This window comes from Diaphorina citri, unplaced genomic scaffold, assembly GCF_000475195.1.
Source record: "Diaphorina citri unplaced genomic scaffold, Diaci psyllid genome assembly version 1.1 scaffold102, whole genome shotgun sequence".
Classification (NCBI taxonomy): Eukaryota; Metazoa; Arthropoda; class Insecta; order Hemiptera; family Psyllidae; genus Diaphorina; species Diaphorina citri.
Genome location: NW_007377539.1, coordinates 300,660 through 326,514, shown reverse-complemented (window position 1 = coordinate 326,514; position 25,855 = coordinate 300,660). Strand labels below are relative to the sequence as shown.

The 25,855-nt window shown below is 39.3% G+C and overlaps 6 protein-coding genes across 23 annotated transcripts in view; 5 read left to right on the top strand and 1 right to left on the bottom strand.

The window, feature by feature from the left end:
- The window catches only part of LOC103524519 (phosphorylase b kinase gamma catalytic chain, skeletal muscle/heart isoform), a 33,164-nt gene extending 10,928 nt beyond the window's left edge, over positions 1-22,236 (top strand). The window contains exons 4-11 of one of the 2 annotated variants that reach the window (XM_026819913.1): positions 12,688-12,851; positions 13,201-13,291; positions 13,717-13,746; positions 14,137-14,243; positions 17,367-17,548; positions 18,093-18,254; positions 21,173-21,280; positions 21,369-22,236. In XM_026819913.1, the coding sequence (XP_026675714.1) occupies positions 12,688-12,851; positions 13,201-13,291; positions 13,717-13,746; positions 14,137-14,243; positions 17,367-17,548; positions 18,093-18,254; positions 21,173-21,280; positions 21,369-21,404 (880 nt within the window). In that variant the 3' untranslated portion in view covers positions 21,405-22,236. Of the gene's footprint in view, positions 1-12,687; positions 12,852-13,200; positions 13,292-13,716; positions 13,747-14,136; positions 14,244-17,366; positions 17,549-18,092; positions 18,255-21,172 lie in introns of both variants that reach the window. The other variant, XM_008489536.3, reaches the window with a different exon arrangement.
- On the top strand, positions 68-3,099 carry LOC103524516 (methylmalonic aciduria and homocystinuria type D homolog, mitochondrial-like). Its single transcript, XM_008489530.3, has 6 exons — positions 68-238; positions 799-949; positions 1,097-1,285; positions 1,537-1,649; positions 2,097-2,319; positions 2,762-3,099. Exons 2-6 carry the CDS (start codon positions 799-801, stop codon positions 2,887-2,889), a joined length of 804 nt encoding a protein of 267 aa, XP_008487752.1. The 5' UTR covers positions 68-238; the 3' UTR covers positions 2,890-3,099.
- On the top strand, positions 3,361-4,887 carry LOC103524517 (probable cytosolic Fe-S cluster assembly factor GI11683). Its single transcript, XM_008489531.3, has one exon. The coding sequence runs from the start codon at positions 3,395-3,397 to the stop codon at positions 4,826-4,828; it is 1,434 nt and encodes a 477-aa protein (XP_008487753.1). The 5' UTR covers positions 3,361-3,394; the 3' UTR covers positions 4,829-4,887.
- LOC103516199 (formin-like protein 3) lies at positions 5,795-11,121 on the top strand. Of its 6 annotated transcripts, none has more exons than XM_008489532.3 (6): positions 5,795-6,030; positions 6,369-6,621; positions 6,826-6,926; positions 7,044-7,208; positions 7,612-8,937; positions 10,971-11,121. In XM_008489532.3, exons 2-6 carry the CDS (start codon positions 6,389-6,391, stop codon positions 11,057-11,059), a joined length of 1,914 nt encoding a protein of 637 aa, XP_008487754.1. In that variant the 5' UTR covers positions 5,795-6,030; positions 6,369-6,388; the 3' UTR covers positions 11,060-11,121. The 6 variants fall into 6 exon arrangements, with proteins under 6 accessions (XP_008487754.1, XP_026675712.1, XP_008487755.1 ...); XM_026819911.1 differs by having other exon boundaries at positions 6,365-6,621; XM_008489533.3 differs by having other exon boundaries at positions 5,795-6,034.
- LOC103524521 (GMP reductase 2-like) overlaps positions 20,204-25,855 on the bottom strand; it is a 42,570-nt gene continuing 36,918 nt past the window's right edge. For all 12 annotated transcript variants that reach the window (XM_026819918.1, XM_008489543.3, XM_017449648.2 and 9 more), the window contains exon 8: positions 20,204-20,655. The gene's annotated coding sequence lies outside the window, so the exon portion shown is untranslated. The remainder of the gene's footprint in view (positions 20,656-25,855) is intronic.
- Positions 23,513-25,855, top strand: part of LOC103524522 (geranylgeranyl pyrophosphate synthase) — a 47,930-nt gene continuing 45,587 nt past the window's right edge. The window contains exons 1-2 of the mRNA XM_026819919.1: positions 23,513-23,793; positions 24,608-24,762. Coding sequence (XP_026675720.1) covers positions 23,734-23,793; positions 24,608-24,762 — 215 coding nt within the window. The 5' untranslated portion in view covers positions 23,513-23,733. The remainder of the gene's footprint in view (positions 23,794-24,607; positions 24,763-25,855) is intronic.

The window sequence follows — 25,855 nt, the reverse complement described above, 5'->3', positions numbered from 1 at the left end:
TTTCAAGATTTTCCAATCAGCTGATGTGTTTATCAACAAACCAAAAGTTGAAAAAAGGAAATTCGTCAACAAGTTTTTCCAATTTTCCTCAAATTTGAGCAAGAACAAAAGCTTTTCATTGGAAAATTCTATCTTATCAATTGGATTTTTTTAGTTTTTTAGCATACCAAAGATCAAACCCATTTATAACCAATTTTCTTACAAGCAGATATTGAACTGCGTTCAAGCCTAGCATGATGTAAGTACGGAAGAAAGGCCAACAGCCAACTTAATATTTTGCTCTAGTTTCAAGACTTTCAAGGGTTCATTTGTTTTCTGAACCAATAACAGAGTGCCAATTACGTTCTAAATTTGTTTAATGTTTTTTTCTCAGTTAAATAATTAGAAAAACATTCCTCTCACAGCAAAGTGTATGAACCGAAGTCAACACTGGGCTAATGTCCAAATAGGTACCTATATCCTACTAATTTTAATTTTTAGTGAGTTTCTATTTTTCAGTTTGTTTTAACAACATAAATCCATAACTGAAAAGCACAATGAACTATACCTATTTGTCACAAATTTATGTTGCCTTTCAGGCCTGTATCTAGGATTTTAACGAGGGGGGGGGGACTCCAGAGTGACTTTCTTGCGATCTTGTTCACTGTGCTAATCAAAATCAAAACACTTCCAAGGTTGTTGATTCAAATTGAATATTGTGGTTGTTTTGGTTATGGATACCGTTATGACAGAGGTATGAAAAGTAAATTGACAAATAACATAGTTTTGGTTAAACTGATATGTTCATTGATATTCCAGATGATGCAGAAATCCAGCATAGTTCTACGCCACTTGAAATCATTGCGAGTAAATTTTGTGTGCATTGCCAAGTACTCAAGACGGAGTGGTAGTGATTCAAAGTATGATGATGTGTTCAAAATTGTCGGAAAAAATAGAAATCATTTGAATGGTGAGATTTTTTTTGTAAGGTTTTTGGTTTCAAAATATTTGAAAAATATGATGGGCAATATACTTTTAGGATTAGACTCCAGAATCTCTAGATTTTTCATGTGTATCATGCTATCATGTGCCTGTAATGACACTTTCTTATTTACAGATTACTCAAATCCAGCTGCTTTGAATCCCAACTGGGAACTACTAACACCCATAGGTTACAAATTCTTTCTCCGAGGAAACACAGGTCTAGCTTTGAACGAAACTACCAACCTTGAGAAGGAGCATTTTGATTTAGAATCCTGCAAGTTTGAATGCAAGGCCCATGAGTGTCCTGTGTTGCTCAAACAGAGTAAGTCATTCAAACAGTAGTAGGTATAGTGTTTGGACCAACCGTGCCCCCAGATAAAGTTTACCCCCAGCAGGAACCTATGACCTAGCACATACAAGACAGGTGTGCTACCTTCCAAGTTAACTGAATGGCTAGATAGACTTACATCTTACAATAACCTTTCTTTTATAGGTTCACTAGTTAAAAGTCAATGCTACTAAGTAATTTTATTAATTTCACAATAATAAACTCTTGATTCTACTTGTTTGCAGGTATTGTTGAATTGTTCCCCGGTTCAGATTTGAACAGTCTGAAGTTGACAGTGATCACTTTGAAGCAGAAAATACCACAGAACAATCCTGATGCAGACAAAATTACAAAAACGGTGAGATTTTGGGGAAAAGGGAAGAAGGGGGAAGAGTATGTTTTGCCTGATAATGTGCTTGCTTACCTTTGGTAAGGTAGTGAGGGGTTTTCATGAAAGACTCAATATCACATGCAGAAAAAAAATGTACTTTTTTGAAGGTCTCAAGTCAGGTAAAACCATTTAAAAAGTAGCAGCATAAATAACTAATGGATTCATATCTACACTTATAAATTAGACAATAGAATATATTTATGTACCTTGTTTATCCTGCTTGGATAGGACTGAAAAGACCCTTTACCCCCTTATGCTAACCAAGGTCATGTAAAAGTAACCTTGATTAATTTTTCAATCACCTAGTTTTAAAGCTACTTGCAGTATCAGGATAAAATTTATTCCCAAAGATATTAAATATAAGTAAATATTAAATTAAATAAGTACATAATTGTCCCTTCCCTGCGTTTTCAGTTTGTACTAGCTGCCAAAGAGATCAGTAGGAAATTGAAGTTCGCCGGGTTCTGGTCAGACTTCATCAATCCGTTCACAGGACTCCCATATGTTAATCCTCTCTACTATAATGGAGCTCCTGTAGTATCACGGTCAGAGTCTAGAGTTCACTTCCAGGGTGTCAACATAACCGAGAAGAGGAACTGCCGGATTATCAAGAAGAAATCTCCAAGTAATTTTATAGGTAGGTCCTTTAGGTGTTTGGTATCTCAATGTAATCTGATGAGAGGCATACTACGAAACAAACCACATGCATCTAATGTAGCAGTTGTTTCATTGCTACAAAATAAAAACGGCGGGAACAATTTAAAAAAAAAAAAAAATCAAACTCGCTCAAACCGTTCAGTCCAAATTACGAAGAAAAACAAAAAGTTCTTCTTAGGGATCCATAGGGGGGTTGAAAGCCCTATCAACTCCAGAATGGAATGAAGTTTTCTTCATGTGTTAAAAACACATTTGCCAAAAACAGACTAAACAGACGTTTAAGAGTTTTCAGTTTATCACAGAATAAACTCAGACAGACAATGAAGGATTAGGATGAGAAGATTTTTTTTTTTCTTCAACTCTGTCTCGCTAGATCGTCGAGTTAAAACTTACTGGGTTTGTTCAATTATATTTCCTTCCAGGCAACGTATACACGGACGCGCCAGCCAGTGTGGAAGTTCTGCGCCAAATTATCCTACAGGATAACATTGTACCCGAGCACGACTACCAGGAGGATCTGGAATTTGACGACGATTTCGTCAACAACTAGCAGGAGCGACCTTTGTGGCGACAAGTAGCGACCTCTTGCAGTGAGAAGTTATTAAACGAATGATTTTGTTCAATATCTAGCGACCTTTTGGGAGAAGTTTGGAAGCGTTTTTTGTCAACAACTAGCAAACAAATAGCGACCTTTCTGGCGACAAGTGGCGACCTTTTGCATTGAGAAGTTATAAACAAATGATTTTATTCGATATCTAGCGACCTTTTGTTTGGGAAAAGTTTTGTTTTTTGATTTGTTTAAACATAGGCTGCCTTTATCTACACTTGGCAGTCTATAAAACCACGAGTTCGTTTTTCAAACGTAATTACAATAAAAAAAAGTAGACATTGAAAATAACTAAAGCAAAAAACAGCAAAAGTGAAAAAAAAGAACTTCATAAATTTTAAACTCGGCAATTTTTGAACGAGCTTGAAAATAAAAGTGAAGATACGAAGATACATAAAAGAAAGAAGAGGAGAGAAAGAAATAAAACATTACATTTAATAAAACAAAGATGGCATCTTCTCGATTCAGCGGAGTTCTACAGCTCACAGATCTGGATGACTTCATCGGCCCATCTCAGGAGTGCATCAAACCTATTCCAATCGAGAAGCCCAGCGGCCCGCGAACCGGGGCCAAAATCCGAATCCAAGATGACGGAGCTTACATACAGGAGACTAACGGGCGAGAAGAGAAACTCAAGAAAGTGGAGATCTCACTCACGGATTGTCTTGCGTGTAGTGGATGCATTACGAGCGCCGAGTCCGTGCTTATCACACAACAAAGTCACGAGGAAGTAATGAAAGTGATCCGCGAGAACAACGCGCACAAAGCTTCCTCCAATGAGAACACTAAGACGATCGTACTCTCGCTTGCCATCCAGCCTGTTTTGTCACTAGGCGCCAAGTTTGCTCTCTCACACGAGCAAGTTGTCGCGAAGCTGTGTGGATTTTTCAAGCGCCTGGGCGTGGATTTGGTGCTTGACGTTGGGATCGCACACTGCTTCAGTCTCGTTGAACTGGAGAACGAATTTCTCGACCGTTTCCTGTCGGGTGGCGGGCCGCTGTTCACGTCGGAATGTCCCGGGTGGGTGTGCTACGCGGAGAAAAGCCATGGGGAGTTTATCCTCCCGTACATCAGTCGAGTGAAGAGCCCGCAACAAGTGATGGGGAGTCTGATCAAGACGCATCTCGCTGAGAAGCTAGGTGTTCACCCGAGTCACATCTACCATGTGACACTCATGCCTTGCTACGATAAGAAGTTGGAAGCCTCACGCGCTGACTTCTACAATGAAGAGCTTGGCTATCGGGATGTGGACTGTGTGATTACTGCAGTGGAGTTGGAAGTCCTTCTTGCAAACGAACTGGCGACCACAACTCTACAAGAGGAGAAGGACGGCATATTAGATTGGCCTTGGGATGAACACAATCCACACCGCATGCTACTCGTGAACGGGACAGGCAGTGGCGGCTATGCTCACAACGTCCTAAGTCACGCGATACGTCAGCTGTGTCCCGGAGAATCCCCAGTGGTGGAGTTCAAACCTCTGCGTAATCCAGACATACGTGAGGCGACCTTCACCTGCGGGGATGTCACGCTACGCTTCTGCATTGCTAACGGGTTCCGCAACATACAGAACCTCATTCAGAAACTGAAACGTAAGAGACTACCCTACGATTTTATCGAGATCATGGCGTGTCCATCCGGTTGTTTGAATGGCGGCGCACAGATTCGTAATGAGAAGGTTGCTAGTCCGAAGGAAACGGCGCTAGAACTAGAGACGATTCTATGTGACCTGGCGAAGTCGGAGCCTCGTGAGAACGCAACCTTGGAGCACTTGTACAAAGCGTGGTTGGGTGGAAAATCCACGGATAAGGGGAAACATATGTTGAACACGAGCTACCATAATATACCGAAGAATAATATAGCGTTGAATGTCAAGTGGTAACCAGGACGCTCGCCTGCTAATCAGGAGGGCGTGGGTTCAATCCCAGCCGAGATGTGGAATTTTATCTTCAATATACTGGAGAATGAATTAGAATAATGTCTTCACTTGACTGGGGTACCTAGTCCTAGTTAAGTGAAGACATTATTCTAATTCAGTCTCCTGTTATAATGCTACTCGACAAAGTATCTCGTTTAGAAAATGTCATCAAATGCTGTTTGAGACTTTGACCACAATAATAGAAGTTTTGAACCTGGACTTACTAAGAGAATACTTCAACTACCTAGGTATGTTAGGGATAAAAAAAATCAGACTTCAATTTATAGACTTTTAAATTATAGGTACTAGGTACATAGTTTCGTATGAAAATTTATTTATTTTCCTTCTAATTTTAGTGACTTAACTGTTGTATTAAAATTTCTGTACTTTTTAGTTATCTCTGGGAAGAAATGTCTTCTTTCTTTGACTATAAATATATGATGATTTTGTTTGGAAAGAAAGGTACTTATTTATCTTGTTCAACCTCACCTCTGAGGCAGTATTCTGAGATTTTTTCAGAATATTAGGTATTAAAAATAAAATGAAATTAAACCAATAATAACCTTGGGGGAAAAAACTGGGTAGGTACCATCTACAAGAAAAACCTGTATCTTGAGGGTTTTCTCTTTTCCCCTTTTAAAATTAAAAAATGTATATGGGGAAAGCCCAGATTTTATGAAGGTTAAAAAAATGCTTTGGACTTGTGCTTTTTATTAAACTTTTTTGGTTTTCACGAGGCACACTATTGTGCTCCATATAAGATTCGTTCATTGGGAAATGTTGAGAACCACTGCAGTAGTTTCACGACTCGAGATGTCGTTCGTGTATACGCGCCCTATAATGGCCGGCAACAAAAAACGACAGCAAGAGCTAGTTTCACAAATGTACAACAAATCTCATATGTCCGAAAAACGGATTGATAACTTCTCAGATATGAGGAAAATGAACCACTGGAAAATTTGGTGAAGAAAATTTTGAAAATTGAAAATTCTTCTCTTAAATCTCTTATCCCAGTAATTTTCCACTTGTACCTTTTAATCGTTTGAAGTTTTAAAAACAGAATAAAGGAATGTAATTGTTGAAAAACGAACTAATATTATGTGCAGCTAATAGTGTGTTTTTTTCCAAGTAGGTACCTGACTCCTAAGATTGCCATCGACAGACAGGTAGGTAAGTGAAAAAAAGGGCCTGATCAAAAAGTTTGATAACAAGAAGTGTATGTGGAATTCAGTGTATGTGATGGTTTAGGTCCGGGACTACTGGTACGTGTTGAAAGGTTAATGATTGCTGACCTCTGAATATGCTGGGAGACTTTGTTCTTAATCTCCGAGTTCAGAGGTTAATTCATACCTCAGACGTGATTGAACTCATGTCCTCCTGATTTCCAGGAAAGCATCTTCACTTTACACCACCTATGTAGGTACCAAGAAGCAATCACTTACATGCCTTCTCATCTCTGAAATATCCATAATAACAGTGACGACCTTGTTTCTCTTTCTTACAGCTTAAATCAAGACAATCATCATGTCTTTCAATAACGCCAAACCCAAAAAGAGACCTGGAGGTGACAGATTTGATGAAATGTACAAACAACAAGAACTGATCGAGAAAAAGAAACTGGAAATTCAAGCAAAAATAGAAGAGAAAAAACGGCAAGATACAGAGGAAGCTTTGAAGAAGCTCGGTCACAACTTGAACTCAAAGCCTCAGTTGAACACGAGAAAAAATATGCACAGTAGATTCATGTCTTATAAAAAGTAAGAGGACTTTTGGTTGTTTTCAACCAAGATACTGTTTCTCTTATGAAATACACATGGGGTCATCCAGGCTTGATTAGAGTTCATTCAGTCTTGCAAGATTACATGAGCAGCTAGTTGAAATCTCAGTAAAACAGCTAGCAAACAGATAAACCACAGGGACTTAAAATACCAATTATTTACTTCATTTTGTTCTTTTTTCAGTAATAGAGTGCAAGAAGAGCCTAAACCTGTCCTGCCAAATAATATCTTCTCCAATGATGGAAGCTTTCTACAGCAATTTCACAAACTTTCGGGGATCAGAGGTAAATGAGCCATATTTTATTTTTATACCTCAACAGATCATAGTTATGGTATCTAACAATTGGAGTCTAATTGCACAGTCAGAATTACTATTAATTATACATAATTTCATTTTCCAGCTCCAAAAATCAAAAAGACATCAGAAAGTGAAGATGACAAACCTAAAGTGGAAGAATTGAATGATAATAAGCTTGATGGAACCAAGTCAAGTGAAGACAAACATGTTGAAGTAAAGAAAGAAGTTGAAGATGATGCCAGTTCAGAAAACAGAAATGATCTCACAGGTACCAAAAATTATACTTTATCTGTCAATTGCCATTATTGTAAAAAAAAAATGCCTCTAACTGAAAAGCAATTCCCCAGAGATTATTTACCTACCTATTTTATTGTCACCTAATAATAACAGTGTTTAGGTATTTGTACTGCTCAAAGAGGACTAAAGTGTCCCTTGATCCCAGAAGTGGGCTGGTACTATTCTTGTGGTCAAACTTTAAAACAATGTTGAAGATAAAATTCCATACTTTGGCTAGGATTGAACCTATGCTTTCCTGATTAACAGGTGAGTATATTGGTCACTAGACCACTGAGGCTGGCTATTTTAACTCTCACTAAATTTTAGGCAGATTTGTGTGACCTTTCTAATTGGAACTGTCTAATTCAAACCATTGTTTCACATTTCATTTTCAGGTGAATCAGGTGTTCTTCCTGAGAACCAAGTTCAGTTCCAAGCAGTCTCTGTCTCTATGATCACAGTTCCCTCCCTGGTCCTCTCGACAAGTCAAACTCTCATCCCTCTCCCCTCAGTGATAATTCACACTTCCTCCTCCTCTTCCATCCCTCAACCTCCTCCTCTTCACCCACAAAATATTCCTCCCCCAGGACCTTTGCAACCACATTCTATCCCTCCTCCATCCCCTCTGCAACCACACTCTATCCCATCCCCTTCCCCTCTACAACCACATTCTATCCCTGCTCCTTCTCCCCTCCAACCTCACTCTATCCCCCCTCCCACGCCCCTCCAGCCATACACAATTCCTCCCCCCTCCCCTCTTCAACCTCATTCAATTCCTCCCCCTCCCACCCCGCCTTCCTCCATGTTGCCAAACCTCAGTCAACCTCCACCCCAGGTCTCTCACCCTCCACCCTCCCTCTCATTACCTGGTCCTCCCATCCATCTGCCCCCTCCTCCTCCAATCTCCATGAGCAACATGTCAATTCCCCCTCCATCTCTTTCAACCAGCTTGCCCAACACTTCTATACCTCCTCCTAGCACTTCGCTTCCTAGTATGATACCTCCACCTCCAACCTCAATCCCAAGCATGATACCTCCTCCATCATCAATTCCTACTATGATTCCTCCTCCAACTTCTCTTCCGAGTATGATCCCACCTCCAAATACGTCCATACCCAGTATGATACCTCCTCCTTCAACATCAATCCCGAGTATGATACCACCTCCATCGTCACTTCCCAACCTCACAATTGCACCTCCCCTGCCTTCTAACTTCCTACCTCATGGGCCTCCTCCTTCAATCCCTCCCACCTCCCTTCCTAGTCTCAACATTCCCCCTCCATCAACCTCCCATCCTCCTCCCATTGCTATGGTCCCCCCTCCCAGTATGAGTGTGGCCCCTCCCCTGCCTCCTAACCTGAGTGTGGTGCCCCCACCGATAAACTGTCCGATATCCTCCGCCCCTCCTCCAATGTCTGTTCCACCTCCTACGATGAGCTATGCAAGCAGCACCTTGACACAATCATTTGGAGAGAAGCCCCCTGGTAACATGCATCAGTTTGGCGTGGACAGCAACTCCCAGTTTGGGAAGTCTCCGTATATGGATAACTATGAAAAGTCCCCATACAATATGGAGAAGAATCAATATATGGACCAGAAGACCCAATATATGGACCACAGACAGACGTATGGACTAGGAGCTAATCAATCTCGGTCTCAATACAGTGTGGATAGTCAATCGAGCAAATTCTCTTACCCACCACCACAGTGTATAAGCCAAGGTAAGACCTTTTAGTAAAAATTATATCAATAAAGAGGGTGCTCTATTAAACTGTTAGCTGGGACAAATTGTTCAAAGCTGACAATCTAAATAAAGCACTACTTAGTATATACTTAGATTTATACTATGGTTCCTAATGTTTCCCAGTTTAGGTTAAATTCCTTAGCTAGTTATATACCTTTACATACATACATAACCATATTGAAAGTAGACTGGAAATTTGGAAAAAATGGACTGGAAAACCGGGAAAAGTCAGGGAATTTTATTTTTCCATTTTGGTAGACACCCTGAGAACATTAATTTATTACTGGTAAAAAATTAGAAAAATTCTCTGGATCCTATCCGGAAGTTTTCAATTTTTTTCAAAATCGTTCCTTTTTTACCATTAGTTTTATAGGGCAAAAATGGACTTTTTAAAAAAAGTTCCGACTAGGGTCCAGAGAATTTTTCTAATTTTTACCAGTAGTAAATTTAACATTTATCTTCAGAAACATGCATTTTTCGCAAAAAACTGATCCTTGTTTTTGATTTTCCTTTTTTTACTCACAGCTTATGTAGGTATGCGGTCTGGTGGAATAAGTTTTAAACTTTACAGCAAATAACATTAATAATGGGTTTCCCGAAAAAAAAAATTGAACACTGAACAACAATTTGAGAAAAACCAAAAAATACGAGCGTTCCTCTCATTTTGTCAACCAGTGTAGTTTAGTACAGACGTTTCTGCATCAGAAGAGGGAAAATGAGCTTCAGAATAGGGGCAATGGTCCCAGTTTCCGATAGGATACGACTTCGCTATGTATTCCCAGTTGTTTTATGCTGACATTGCAGGTAAATCACTACTTATACTCGTTTTTTGTTTTAGTTTCCTACAGGACCGAACCAATCCTCGCTACCACGAATTCAATCAGTTGATCTCGGAAGCCCGCTCCCGGCAGAACAGAGACAGAGACAGCCACCGCGACACAGATAGAGATAGCTATAGAGACGAACGGAGGGAGAGAGATAGAGACACTTCCCGCGACAGAGATCGACGGAGGGATAGTCGGAGGGAGAGAGAAGAATATCGAGATCACAGAGAGAGGGAGAGAGAAGGATATAGTGAGAGAAGGGAGAGAGACAGAGAAGAATATAGTGAGAGAAGGGAGAGAGACAGAGAGGACTATAGTGAGAGAAGCAGAGATGGAGAAAGGCGAGATGGTGGCTCACAGCAGAGTAGTGGTCAGGGTAAGTTAAGTAACAAGCGTGAACATCACACAACTTTCTATTACATTATCTAGGTAAAAGAAGAAGGAGGTGAACATCTACAAAAAAAAGTTCCATTGTAGAAACATATTGGGACGCGCGTGGGAAAATGGCCTAATGGTCAATGTCCCGACATTTGAAAAGAAAAAAAAACTAGTGTTTATGTTTACCTACCATGCTGGCACCGGTCGCTATGCGCATTTATATTATACAAGCTACTCATTTTCCTCACGAGGCTAAAGTGGTCCTCGCAACGGCCAGTCACGGAATCAATTATTACATTTTATGGAACAACAGTCAATGTCATCCCACTCTCCTCGTTTATTTTCTATGTCTGACTTTATGACATCAATGTATCGATTTCTGGGTCTCCCTTTTGGTCTTGGTCCTTCATTTCCTGCATTTTCTTTGGTAAGCATTCCTCTGACATTCTCTTCATATGGCCATACCATCTGAGTCTTCTATCAACTATTTTGGATTCTAGGCTTTCTGTATTTAGTGTTTTTCGTACGTCTTCATTTCTTACTCTGTCTCTTCTTGTTTTCATTAGTGTACTTCTTACTATAGGTACCTTTGTTATACCTACCTTTAAGGGAGAGGCAGCTATACCTTTGTTCCATAATAAATAAAAAAAAAATCCCTGACAAAATTTGGTGAAAAATGTTCAAACCATGGCCAAGGGTATCTATCGGAAATTTTGCTAAGTTTTTGGGGCCTTTTTAGGGTTATTAGAGTCCCTTATCCCCCTCACTACTACACAAGCACTGATTAGTTGAATTGAGTTGCCTGCAGACGATCTGAAACATTTGGCGGCTCAAGTTGTGGACAAGGGAGAGGCGGCTGTTCAGGACATCATCAACTCGAATCCAGCTTTGAGGTAGGTATTTTTTAATCTTTTTAGCTAAATCCCCTTTATTTTATTTTTTAAGGAAAGTCAGTAAAACCATGTAGATGAGTGTTTTACCGAATCAGCGCCGGCCGTTTTTTTATTTCGTAGCATGTCCATCCCGTAGTATGTCCCCCATCAGATGGACGATAAGAGACACAACACTTCCCATTTAGATGCTGGGTCAACACGACACCAAGGAATCCCTTGAATTATTTGCAATCGAAATATGTACGAGTAAATGTTTTTTTTCAATGGTGGGAATCGAACTCGGGACAAGCAACATGCTAACCGTGTTTGTTGCCAAAGTAAAGTCACACTTTTGCCGAGAGTAAAGGCATCTTTTCCTTTCGGAAACAGAGACGACTTCCTCTCTTCGAGTTCGCGGAACTCTAATACACTGGGTGACAAAATTAGAGGAACGCTCGTATTTTTTGGTTTCTCAAATCTCAAATTGCTGACCAGTGTTCAATTTTTTTCGGGAAACCCATTATTAATGTTATTTGCTGTAAAGTTTAAAACTTATTCCATAAGACCGCATACCAACATAAGCTGTGAGTAAAAAAAAAGAAAAATCAAAAAAATCACCGTTACGATCTTTCAAAAGTTTACGATCCCCCAATACAGTTGCCACGCATATCAATAATCAATACATATTCAATTATTCATATGCGTGGGAAGTCAAGATGGTAAACCCCTGACAATCTATTGTTCTGTTTCAAAGGTTTAAAATCAAGTAAAGGTAAATCCTTTGTTTCGTTTAAAAGGTTCAAAATCAAAAATTCTTTAATTTTATTTTTTAGAGTGATTGACAGGTTTTATAATAGTGTCACCTCTTTTTTTTAGATATAGGTACCTACACATAAGACGTGTAGATAGTTTTATTTCTGTTTTGATACACAATTATGTATTTTGAGGGTTACCCAGCTTGGTTGGTAGTGCGTCTGCCTTGTGAGCGCTAGGCCGCGGGTTCGATTCCCGCCCGGGGCGGATTTTATCCTGAACGGATACTGTTCGTTCTCGGAACGGCTGGCTTTCTCCTATCCCGTCTTCCTTCTCTCTTCTATTTAAGACCTCATCAGTTACAGTTCCCTCTATTTTTTATTATTATTTTTATTGTTATCTTAAGAGAGTATTAATGAATTTATTTAATTTTGACATCCTTTGTAAATACTATTTTACTTAAGTTATTTATAAAATAATAATAAAAAAATATTCTTAATAAAAATTTATTATTTATTCTCGTAAGTATCTATCCGTTTTTATAAATAATTTTTTTTTTTTTTTTTTTTTTTTTTTTTTTTTTTTTTTTTTTTTTTTTTTTTTTTTTTCTCAAGTTATTAAGCATGCCTTTTTTTACAACAATAAATTGGTGGACCCTTTACATTCTAATAAAGTCAGCCATTACAAGAACAAACCTTAGTGGCTTAGGATAAAATCTGCCCCAGGTGGGAATAGAACCTGTGACCTAGCACTCATAAGACAGGCACACTACCCTCCAAGCAATCTAGGTTAGCTATACAAAAATGGATGCAGCAATGTAGCACACAAGGGATCAAGAAGAGACTGCCTTACCATAGCTAGCTAACAATATTTTTACATCCCTGCTTTTTTATACTTTAGGTACATCATGCGACAGTTGTTTGAGGCTCTAGAACACGTACATAATCACAGTGTTGTACATCGGGACTTGAAACCTGAGAACATTCTCCTGGACGATCAGATGAATGTGAAGTTGACCGACTTTGGATTTGCCCGTGTTCTCAAAAAGGGAGAAAAACTCATGGGTGAGCTATGACTTTATTTTTCTATGTCATCAGGTCTAGCTCTTACCGTTTGCTGTGAAAAGATACTTTTGCTGTGAAAAGATTGAGTCCTGAAAAGTGTGCTGTGGTGGAAACAAGTTTGAGAAGCACTGCTTTAGGGCTGTATGCCCCTACACCTAAGCCTCTGAGTGGGCTTTTTGTGTATGGAGTTCACTCAGCCAGTCTAGTTAGCATGAAATTTAGCACACCTGCCCTATAGAATTATTATTATTTTTTTTTATCTGCCCCACAATACATGATTAGGGACTTGCACAGTATGTCACCCTCGAATATGTATGAGACTTCTATTCTATGCATTTATGTTTTGCAGATCTCTGTGGTACTCCAGGTTACTTGGCACCAGAAGTACTGAGGGCCAATATGTTCGAAGATGCCACTGGCTATGGACAGGCAGTAGATGTGTAAGTCATCAGAAACCCAATTAAACAAATCAATAGAAAGAAATTTCTTGTCATGAGGCTATTTTCGATAATCAGGGCCGAAATTTTAATTATCAATTTTGGGTCCGAATTTCTAGAATTTAGATTTTACGACCGAATCTACATAATTATGTTCTCGATATTGGGGGTTTGTTCTGGCAAAATAAAGGATTCATGAGTTATGACCATTATTATTTTATTTTGCCTGTGGTGCAGTTCATTTACTTGTATCGTAAGGGCCTCTTGTTGTCTCAAAGCCCCTAGATCAGAGATAAAAGGTTCAAAGAAATTGAAGAAGGACTTGGAGGACATTGTTTTTTGAATATTTTTATGGGGACATTATTTTTGGAAAAAATTAGATGTTGCCTTGCTCGTTTTCCAATTGTCATGTATGTTTCTTGTTTCAGATGGGCATGTGGTGTCATCATGTATACACTGTAAGTATGTGTTTATTATGTATTTTCTTTTTCCTTATTTATTATTATTTAGAGTTTTTGAGCCATGGAGTGTACTGTTAGACATACAATAGGTACCTGGTTAGTTAATTTCAGTAGAGAGAAATAGTGGGATCTGTAACTGAGGTCTTAGCATCCCGAAATCGGAGAGAAGAAAGATGAAAGCCAGCCATTCCGAGAACGAACCCTTCACCCCGGGCGAGAATCGAAACCGCGACCTAACGCTTACAAGGCAGGCGTGGTACCCTTTAAGCTAACTAGGAAACATAAACCTGGCTTTATGTTTCTAAAACTTGCTTTTAATTGAAGTATAAGCGCACTAGCTAATCTTTATAATGTAAATAAATTATTATTTTTCCTATTCTCTTTCAGCCTCGTAGGTTGTCCGCCGTTCTGGCACCGGAAACAAATGGTAATGTTAAGGAACATCATGGAGGGAAAGTACTCCTTCTCATCTCCGGAATGGAACGATATTTCAGGTAAATAAATAGTTAGGTATGACCACCAAATAAAGGTTCATTTATTTCTTTATTAAATGAGTAGCTAGGTCGCGGATTCGATTCCCGCCCAGGGCGAAATTTATCCTAATATTAGAAGACCAGGGCCCTATTCCACTTTGCTGAGAAATCTGTACAATCGAATGAACAATTTGAGCCTTACCTGAACACACCCCTCGGATCCTATTAGAAGACCCGGGTTCGATTCCATCAACGACTACCCACTTTGGACGTTTAAAAGACCGTTCCCACTTGTCGTTCGGAAAAAATCGTGTAGTGTTCCTACTCTCATTTAAATTACATTGCTTACAGGACAATCGGAAAAAATCGGATGAACCTCACGACAAGCAATTTGTTGTCAAAAATTTCCACGCTTCTTTTTAAGGATTTAGTAGAGGGAACTGCAAAACTGAGGTCTTATTGTCCCGAAATCGAAAATCTGTTTAGGTCAGGCGCTATTTCAGTTTCCAAAAGGAAACCAGATCCGAAAGTTTCCCGAAAGGAAAATGAACCTTTTTTCAAGCCGGTCCTCGTAGATTGATGCTGGTTACTAGCGCGCTGGTAATTTGACCCCACTGTCCCTAAGCCAAAGCAATACCCACCGTAACATAATATGACTGACGTTTGTACTGTGTTTATTTCAAACACTATAGTTAGTTTTCACCAACCTTCTTCTTAGCCCCTAGAAGGCTTGTTAAGCTAACAGCCTGTTAAGTTCCATTTGATTTGTATAGGCGCAATAGGCCTGTTAAGGCTATACAAATCAAATCAGACTTACCAGGCCTTCTAAGGGCTGAAATTGGTGAAATCCACTGTACCTATTAATATTTACGTTTTGTTCTTATTTCTTGTCATGAGGCTATTTTCGATAATCAGGGCCGAAATTTTAATTATCAATTTTGGGTCCGAATTTCTAGAATTTAGATCTTACGACCGAATCTACATAATTATGTTCTCGATATTCGCAGTTTGTTCTGGCAAAATAAAGGGTTCATGAGTTATGACCATTATTATTTTATTTTGCCTGTGGTGCAGTTCATTTACTTGTATCATAAGGGCCTCTTGTTGTCTCAAAGCCCCTAGATCAGAGATAAAAGGTCCAAAGAAATTGAAGGAGGACTTGGAGGACATTGTTTTTTTGGACATTTTTTTGGGGACATTATTTTTGGAAAAAAAATCTCTGTGGTACTCCAGGTTACTTGGCACCAGAAGTACTGAGGGCCAATATGTTCGAAGATGCCACTGGCTATGGACAGGCAGTAGACGTGTAAGTTATTGGAAAACCTGTTGATCAAATCAATAGAAAGAAAATTCTTGTCATGAGGCTATTTTCGATAATCAGGGCCGAAATTTTAATTATCAATTTTGGGTCCGAATTTCTAGAATTTAGATTTTACGACCGAATCTACATAATTATGTTCTCGATATTGGGGGTTTGTTCTGGCAAAATAAAGGATTCATGAGTTATGACCATTATTATTTTATTTTGCCTGTGGTGCAGTTCATTTACTTGTATCGTAAGGGCCTCTTGTTGTCTCAAAGCCCCTAGATCAGAGATAAAAGGTTCAAAGAAATTGAAGAAGGACTTGGAGGACATTGTTTTTTGAATATTTTTATGGGGACATTATTTTTGGAAAAAATTAGATGTTGCCTTGCTCGTTTTCCAATTGTCATGTATGTTTCTTGTTTCAGATGGGCATGTGGTGTCATCATGTATACACTGTAAGTATGTGTTTATTATGTATTTTCTTTTTCCTTATTTATTATTATTTAGAGTTTTTGAGCCATGGAGTGTACTGTTAGACATACAATAGGTACCTGGTTAGTTAATTTCAGTAGAGAGAAATAGTGGGATCTGTAACTGAGGTCTTAGCATCCCGAAATCGGAGAGAAGAAAGATGAAAGCCAGCCATTCCGAGAACGAACCCTTCACCCCGGGCGAGAATCGAAACCGCGACCTAACGCTTACAAGTTTATTATGTATTTTCTTTTTCCTTATTTATTATTATTTAGAGATTTTGAGCCATGGAGTGTACTGTTAGATATACAATAGGCACCTGGTTAGTTGAGTTCAGTAGAGAGAAATAGTGGGATCTGTAACTGAGGTCTTAGCATCCCGAAATCGGAGAGAAGAAAGATAAAAGCCAGCCATTCCGAGAACGAACCTTTCATCCCGGGCGAGAATCGAAACCGCGACCTGACGCTTACAAGGCAGGCGTGGTACCCTTTAAGCTAACTAGGAAACATAAACCTGGCTTTATGTTTCTAAAACTTGCTTTTAATTGAAGTATAAGCGCACTAGCTAATCTTTATAATGTAAATAAATTATTATTTTTCCTATTCTCTTTCAGCCTCGTAGGTTGTCCGCCGTTCTGGCACCGGAAACAAATGGTAATGTTAAGGAACATCATGGAGGGAAAGTACTCCTTCTCATCTCCGGAATGGAACGATATTTCAGGTAAATAAATGGTTAGGTATGACCACCAAAAAAAGGTTCATTTATTTATTAAATGAGTAGCTAGGTCGCGGACTCGATTCCCGCCCAGGGCGAAATTTATCCTAAACAGATAAGGTTCGTTTACGGAACGGCTGGCTTTCTTCTGTCATGTCTTCCTTCTCTCTTAGCTTTCGGGACGATAAGACCTTAGTTCCCTCTATCAAACCTCTTGAAATAATTATTCTTCTTCCTCGCCTTTTCCCGTGTTCAGACGGGGTTGGCGTTTATTGTCAGCCTCTCAATCAGCCCTAACTAGGGAGATTCCTTTTTGCTGACATTTGGGCTTGGCTACAAAGAAATACGATTGGATGCCCTTCGTCTCAACCTTTGCTATTTCTTTAGCAAGTTAATCTTATTCCGAGAACGAATGCTTATTCCATCCACCCATCTTGAACCTAACTTGTAAACAAAATTAAATCAATAAACACTCTATTGTTACCATAATGGGCCATCTTGTTCTTCTCAACCCAGAGGTGTTGGGTTTGAATCCCTGCAGGGAAATTGTCTGACTCAACTTTTCCATTTCCGGATTATCTTTTTATTATTATTATTATTATTATTATTATTATTTATTTATTTCCTTTTCTTTTATTAATCCTTTTTCACAGAGGATCCCAAAGATTTGATACGTAAGCTTCTGATTGTTACTCCGGAGGACAGATACTCTGTCAAGGAGGCTCTAAACCATTCGTTCTTTCATCCGAAGCTATTTGACCAGGACATTGAACCCATCAAGAAGGATTACAAGACAGCGTCGAGAAAGTTGAGCAAGATCAATCAGCTGACTGAGGTGAGTCCTAAGGTAGAAACACTGCCATCGTGATCTCACGTGACGTGATAGTAGTGTGGCTGTCCTGAACGAAAAAAAAAGATAGTGTTTCACCACCTTTTTTATTTCGTAGCAATGAAACAACTGCTACATTAGACGCGTGTGGTCTGTGTCGTAGCATGCCCATCCCGTAGTAGGCCTCTCATCAGATGGGAGAGGAGAGATACAATACTTCCCATTTAGGTGCTGGGTCAACACGAGGACACCAGAAAGTAACCCGTGGAAAAATTTGCAATCGAAAAACGAGTACAAATTTTTGTCGATGGTGAGAATCGAACCCGGGACCTTCTGCATGGCAAGCAAGCGCGTTACCACTGGGTTATCCGTACCCCCATGATAATCGAAAAACGAGTACAAATTTTTGTCGATGGTGAGAATCGAACCCGGGACCTTCTGCATGGCAAGCAAGCGCGTTACCACTGGGTTTTCCGTACCCGTTGATTGGCTATATTTACTTAACCCTTTTGAGTTTTAATTTTTTGCACCCTTGTCTCCTCTGATCCAGGAGTTGAAAAACAACCCTTTCCACGCCCGCAAGAAGTTCCAGTTCATAATTCTCGTCGTACGAGCTGCAGTAAGGATATCTAGACTCAAATATAATCATGTGCCAGCTCTCAGTGTAACCCAGGGTCGGGACGATCCCTATGGGGTTAAGATCCTGCGACAGGTGAGTTATTAACACTTTGAATGTCCAAGCAAAAAATTCTGATGTGATTCAATACGGAACTTGGCAAAATTTGACTTGGATTTTTTTTTTTTTTTTTTTAATTTTTGACAAAAAATAATGGAAAATTGTGGAAATTTTAAAAATTAAATACCTATTCACCTAATAGGTGTAATGACCCCCACTTTAAGGGTGGTCAGATCCCATACTTTTTTCGATATCTCGTACTGTTGGAGGGGTATAATCTTCTCCTTAAAGTTCCTCTCCTAGCGAAGGTTAGAAATTATATTGGCAATTTTGTTCTTGTCTCTTGCAATCCTCATCAAATCTCGGTCGTCGTACTCAAACCAATCTTGCAAATTAGGGGGGGGGGTAACGGGAGTGCATTTTATTCTATCCTGATTAAAGTACAATGTATTGAAAGACGGACGGGAGTCTGATTATTGTGTTTGTTGTTGTTGTAGCGGCTTTAGCGCAATGGTGATGGATACCTTTTTATATCAGCCATACACCTGGGTGATGGTCTCTAGCCATGTTTAATTGTGTTTCTCTGATTACAGTACAATGCATTGAAAGAAGGCAGAGAGCCGGATTTGTCGGACTACAAGGAGTTTAAACTGAAAGAATCGACCTTTTACAGTTATTTTTTCGGAGTTTTGACCTCAGATTTGGATTTTTCCCAACTTTTTACATAGGAATCGACCATTTATTTAATTTTTACCCATTTGCAACTGCTCCATTGTGTTTCTCTGATTACAGTACAATGCATTGAAAGAAGGCAGAGAGCCGGATCTGTCGGACTACAAGGAGTTTAAACTGAAAGAGGACAACGTTGGGTTCAAAATGCTACAGAAGTTGGGCTGGCAGGAGGGTTCTGGGTTGGGCACAGACGGAGGAGGTATTCAAGAACCGGTTAACAAGTGAGTTATTATTATTTTTTGCAGACTAGAATTGTGTAGCATCTGAATGATATCACCAATTGCAAGGAGTTTTTCCTCGGGAATGTTGAGCCAGTTGTTGAATGCATACGCCAGTTTGGTACGTATCTGTTTGCCAGGAACTTGAGAAATGTATGTATAAGGTTGCAGAAGTTTCTGAAACATTATTAAAGGAGATAAAAATGAGGGCATACTTTATTCTACACAGATAAGATTTGCTCTTTGCAAAAGCTAGTTTTCTTCTGGACTGTTCTCCTCTTGTCAAGATTGGGAGATAAGACCTTCATTGTTAATGTTCCCTCCATCAAACATCAATTATTATTATTACCATTATGATAATTGCTTATTAGTAAATCATTGTTGATAAAAAGAGAATTTTTAAAACTCTTTTTTTCCTCAGTTTGTTTACCAGGTACTTGCTCACTGTTCACTTCTTATGTCAGGACAGCCACACTACTATCACGTCACGTGAGATCACGATGGCAGTGTTTCTACCTTAGGACTCACCTCAGTCAGCTGATTGATCTTGCTCAACTTTCTCGACGCTGTCTTGTAATCCTTCTTGATGGGTTCAATGTCCTGGTCAAATAGCTTCGGATGAAAGAACGAATGGTTTAGAGCCTCCTTGACAGAGTATCTGTCCTCCGGAGTAACAATCAGAAGCTTACGTATCAAATCTTTGGGATCCTCTGTGAAAAAGGATTAATAAAAGAAAAGGAAATAAATAAATAATAATAATAAAAAGATTATCTGGAAATGGAAAAGTTGAGTCAGACAATTTCCCTGCAGGGATTCAAACCCAACATCTCCAGGTTGGGAAGAACAAGATGGCCCATTATGGTAACAATAGAGTATTTATTGATGTAATTTTGTTTACAAGTTAGGTTTTTTGAGGGACTTAAAATTACCCGGAATTCGAAGGAGTTTGAAATCGCCCTCTAGCTTGTAATCTGTTGATTTGAACCGTAAGAAATAGGTATCAATTTGGAAAAAACTGAGAAACAAAAAGAAATGTAATGTAAGGTAACATGTTTAAATATCGTTTAGGAGACCAGAAAAAAAGACAATAGTTTTAGTATCTATTTTGCATCACACCCTCTACGATTATAAGCAATTTATTTGCGAGTATTTCATGGTACGGAACACTATGTACAAATAGGACCCATAGAGGACTGACTCCCAAAGCCCCGACTGGATTCAGAACTTATTGAGAAAAATTCCTTCATGTGTTAAAAATATGTTCACCAAATTTCAATCCAGATCGAATTAACAGTTCAAAATTTAAAATGATTTCAGGAAAAAGGCTCCTACGACATCCATGAAACGTCGATTAGAAATTAGAAAATTAGGAATTTCCTTCATTCGTTAGCTTGGTTGGTAGCGCGTCTGCCTTGAAAGCGCTGGGCCCCGAGTTCGATTCCCATTCGGGGCGAATTTTATCCTGAACGTAATGTTCGTTCTCGGATCTCGGAACGGCCATTTCTTGACTAGTTCAGTCTCCCGCCCGGGGCGGATTCTATCGGGACTTTGGGCGAAAGCGGGACATTTTAGCGTCCCCAGAGGATTTCTCGGGACAGCGGGACCAGAGGCTCCAAAGCGGGACTGTCCTTTCGAAAGCGGGACGTATGGTCAGCCTAGTAATGACCCCCACTTTAAGGGTGGTCAGATCCCATACTTTTTTCGATATCTCTTACTGTTTATGAGACGTTAAATGTTGAGTGTGGTTGATACCTGGACGGGTATAATCTTCTCCTTAAGGTTCCTCTCCTAGCGAAGGTTGGGAATTATATTGGCAATTTTGTTCTTGTCTCTTGCAATCCTCATCAAATCTCGGTCGTCGCACTCAAACCAATCTTGCAAATTACTCCTCCGTGATTTTACGGGTATAATATGGGGTCCTTAATGTCTGTGGGGCAGGAGCGGGATATACGCCAGTAGCAAAGAAATTCTAATAGAGGTTCTTTTTTCCCTTTTGTTTGGCAGGTTATTGATCAATGTGCCTTCAAGGTGTACGGGCATTGGGTTAAGAAATCTGAGGACCAGAATCGGGCCGCCCTGTTTGAAAACGCACCCCGCACGGAGCTGAGAAATCTGTACAATCGAATGAACAATTTGAGCGTCACCTGAACACACCCCTCCTATTAGAAGACCAGGGCCCTATTCCACTTTGCTGAGAAATCTGTACAATCGAATGAACAATTTGAGCGTCACCTGAACACACCCCTCCTATTATAAGACCAGGGCCCTATTCCACTTTGCTGAGAAATCTGTACAATCGAATGAACAATTTGAGCCTTACCTGAACACACCCCTCGAATCCTATTAGAAGACCCGGGTTCGATTCCATCAACGACTACCCACTTTGGACGTTTAAAGGACCGTTCCCACTTGTCGTTCGGAAAAAATCGTGTAGTGTTCCCACTCTCATTTAAATTACATTGCTTACAGGACATTCGGAAAAAATCGAATGAACCTCACGACAAGCAATTTGTTGTCAAAATTTTCCACGCTTCTTTTTAAGGATTTAATAGAGGGAACTGTAAAACTGAGGTCTTATCGTCCCGAAATCGAAAATCTGATTAGGTCAGGCGCTATTTCAGTTTCCAAAAGGAAACCAGATCCGAAAGTTTCCCGAAAGGAAAATGAACCTTTTTTCAAGCCGGTCCTCGTAGATTGACACTGGTTACTAGCGCGCTGGTAATTTGACCCCCGAGCCAAAGCAATACCCACCGTAACATAATATGACTGACGTTTCTACTGTGTTTATTTCAAACACTATAGTTAGTTTTCACCAACCTTCTTCTCAGCCCCTAGAAGGCTTGTTAAGCTAACAGCCTGTTAAGTTCCATTTGATTTGTATAGGCGCAATAGGCCTGTTAAGCCTATACAAATCAAATCAGACTTACCAGGCCTTCCAAGGGCTGAAATTGGTGAAATCCACTGTACCTATTAATATTTACGTTTTATTCTTATTGGAAAGTTTATTTTGTATTAAACCTTGTCTTGACTGTCAGAAAATAGACTATCCTGATTTTAGTAGGTTTTGATTTTCTTGTTCTTATTTACTATTACTATTATTAGAGTGGTTCAGTTAACCGTGCAACTCTCTCAGAAAAAGCTTTCCTACAGGCCGGCATTTACGACAAAAAAAAATTATAAACTTGAATAAAAATTCCGCTTTTCTGAAGTCTTCAGATTGCGACCTAGTTGCTTAAACTTTCTTAACAGAGAGGTCTGATAAAATAATGTAAATCAAAAACTTCTTTGGCTAAAAAATTTCTATAAATGTACGGGGTTGTAGCCGTTATTCAGGGCCAAAAATTTGCTGTGTTCAGGACTGAACTTTAAAGTTCAATTGATTTGGATAAAGAGTTCACAATTCTCTGGATTTTATATTTTTAATCAGATCGCTCAAACTTAGAGAGATCCATTTTATGATGGAGATTTAAAGTTCTTTGGACCAAGCCTCAAGAAATGTACTGTTCTTTACAGCCAAAAGATTGAAAAAAGTTCGCGTTTCTCAAAAAACTTGGCTAGACGTTTATATCCCGATCTTGTGCTGCCACTATAGCGGAATTTTTCGGAAGCGTTGATAAAAGCTTCATCCAAATTCCGCTTTAGTGGCAGCACTAGCGATGTATTAAACCTTGTCTTGACTGTCAGAAAATAGACTATCCTGATTTTAGTAGGTTTTGATTTTCTTGTTCTTATTTACTATTACTATTACTAGAGTGGTTCAGTTAACCGTGCAACTCTCTCGGAAAAAGCTTTCCTACAGGCCGGTATTTACGGCGAAATTTTTTTTTTATAAACTTGAGAAAAATTCCGCTTTTCTGAAGTCTTTAGATTGCAACCTAGTTGCTTAAACTTTCTTAACAGAGAGGTCTGATAAAATAATGTAAATCAAAAACTTCTTTGGGTTTCTAGAAATGTACGGTGTTGTTACACACGCCGTTATTCAGGGCCAAATTTGCGGTGTTCAGGACTGAACTTTGATTTGGATAAAGAGTTTTCACAATTCTCTGGATTTTATATTTTTAATCAGATCGCTCAAACTTTGCAGAGAGATCCATTTTATGATGGAGATTTAAAGTTCTTTGGACCAAGCCTCAAGAAATGCACTTTTCGGCCTCTTTTTACAGCCAAAAGATCGAAAAAAGTTCGCGTTTCTCAAAAAACTTGGCTAGACGTTTATATCCCCATCTTGTGCTGCCACTATAGCGGAATTTTTCGGAAGCGTTGATAAAAGCTTCATCCGAATTCCGCTTTAGTGGCAGCACTAGCGATAATGTGAAAAGCGATCAGCTGACTTTTGTTTACGATTTCCTTTTTCAAATCGAATCGTTCCCGGAACAAGTGGAAAATTTTGCGTTTGGGTCGGGAAAAAGGGGAAATTTTTGGAAAAGTGTTCCCGTGTTTTGTGTGTTTTCTAGGAGGAAGTTTCGTTTACTTTTCCTTCAGTCACCTCCCCCCCAAAACCCCGCTGTATCCTTAGAAAGGAGGCCGTTTTGTATTGATTTTAATGCAGACATAGACCAAACAGTATGGAAAACTCGTCAAATTCAGCAATGTTGAGCAAATCCGGAGATCCTGAGCAAGATGAGGTAAGGAATGATAGGTGCAATGGTAACACATTTGTTTGGCGTGATAGAACGTCCGGGCTTCGATTCCCCAAGTCGGGGGATAAAAATTGCCTTCATATTTTGAACAGCAATGTGGTATTATGTTTCGTAAATATTCAGAACTCTGCACTTTCCAAGAGTTATCTATGATGTTATAATTGCAGAAGAAACACCTTCAAAAACATACCATTCTCAGCCATTGGTTTGTCATCAGTCATCAACATTTTGTGAACTCCATCTCTACAAAAGTTATAGGTAGCTACAAAAGTTATACATACTGTAAGTTAGGTATGTAATTTGTATAAATCATATTATGTGTTGAATCAATCAGAAATAATTTGGGTCTGGCTGGGGGACCTTAAACAGGGACCAGACAAGTGTCTTGCTGTGGAACTATTAACCAGTTAACCAGCCTGGCCAGGTGGAGGGTACAACCTCTTTGTCTAAAATTTCAGTTATTTGATTATGAAAGAATTTTATTACTATTAAGTATATAAAATAATATGAAAACTGATAAGGCATAAGAAGTGAACAAGTACCTGGTAAACAAACTGAGGAAAAAAAGAGTTGTAGAAATTCTCTTTTTATCAGCAATGATTTACTAAATAAGCAATTATCATAATAATAATAATAATAATTGATGTTTGATGGAGGGAACATTAACAATGAAGGTCTTATCTCCCAATCTTGACAAGAGAAGAACAGTCCAGAAGAAAACTAGCTTTTGCAAAGAGCAAATCTTATCTGTGTAGAATAAAGTATGCCCTCATTTTTATCTCCTTTAATAATGTTTCAGAAACTTCTGCAACCTTATACATACATTTCTCAAGTTCCCGGCAAACAGATACGTACCAAACTGGCATATGCATTCAACAACTGGCTCAACATTCCCGAGGAAAAACTCCTTGCAATTGGTGATATCATTCAGATGCTACACAATTCTAGTCTGCTGTAAGTATTACCAAACCCAATGGTAACTTAGGTTGTGTTTATGTACCGCGTTGGGAAAGTTGAGCAAGATCAATCAGCTGACTGAGGTGAGTCCTAAGGTAGAAACACTGCCATCGTGATCTCACGTGACGTGATAGTAGTGTAACTGTCCTGAACGAAAAAAAAAAAAATGTGTTTTACCGCCGTTTTTATTTCGTAGCAATGAAACAACTGCTACATTAGACGCGTGTGGTCTGTGTCGTAGTCGTAGCATGTCCATCCCGTAGTAGGCCTCTCATCAGATGGGAGAGGAGAGATCCGCGTTGGGTTAGGTTCAGACTGGTTGGGTTAGGATATTGTTTCTACACTTTTGCATGGGAGTGGTAACTTAAGGTTAGCTTGGGCTCGTGAGGTACCTAACCTTGCTCAAGTTACCACTCCCGTGCCAAACTGTAGAAACAATATCCTAACTCAACCAGTCCTAACCTAACCCAACCCAACACAGTACATAACCATGACCTTACTTGCCATGCAAAAGGTCCCATGAATCATCCCACCACCAACTAAAAAAATTGCATACCTTTGTATTTTGTTTGGAACCGCGTTGGGTTAGGTTCAGACTGGTTGGGTTAGGATATTGTTTCTACACTTTTGCATGGGAGTGGTAACTTAAGGTTAGCTTGGGCTTGTGAGGTACCTAACCTTGCTTAAGTTACCACTCCCATGCCAAACTGTAGAAACAATATCCTAACTCAACCAGTCCAAACCAAACCCAACACAGTACATAACCACGAGCTTACTTGCCATGCAAAAGGTCCCATGAATCATCCCACCACCAACTAAAAAAATGCATGCCTTTGTATTTTGTTTGGAAATACTCCCTCTATCAAACCTCTTGAAATAATTATTCTTCTTCCTCGCCTTTTCCCGTGTTCAGACGGGGTTGGCGTTTATTGTCAGCCTCTCGATCAGCCGTAGTTGTTTGGAAATATGTAAACAGGTTACTTTCGGGTGTTTTGTGTTAATGAAAATTTGTACTCATATTTTGATTGCAAATATGTAAAACGGGTTACTTTCTGGTGTTTTCTATTGACCCAGCACCTAAATGGGAAGT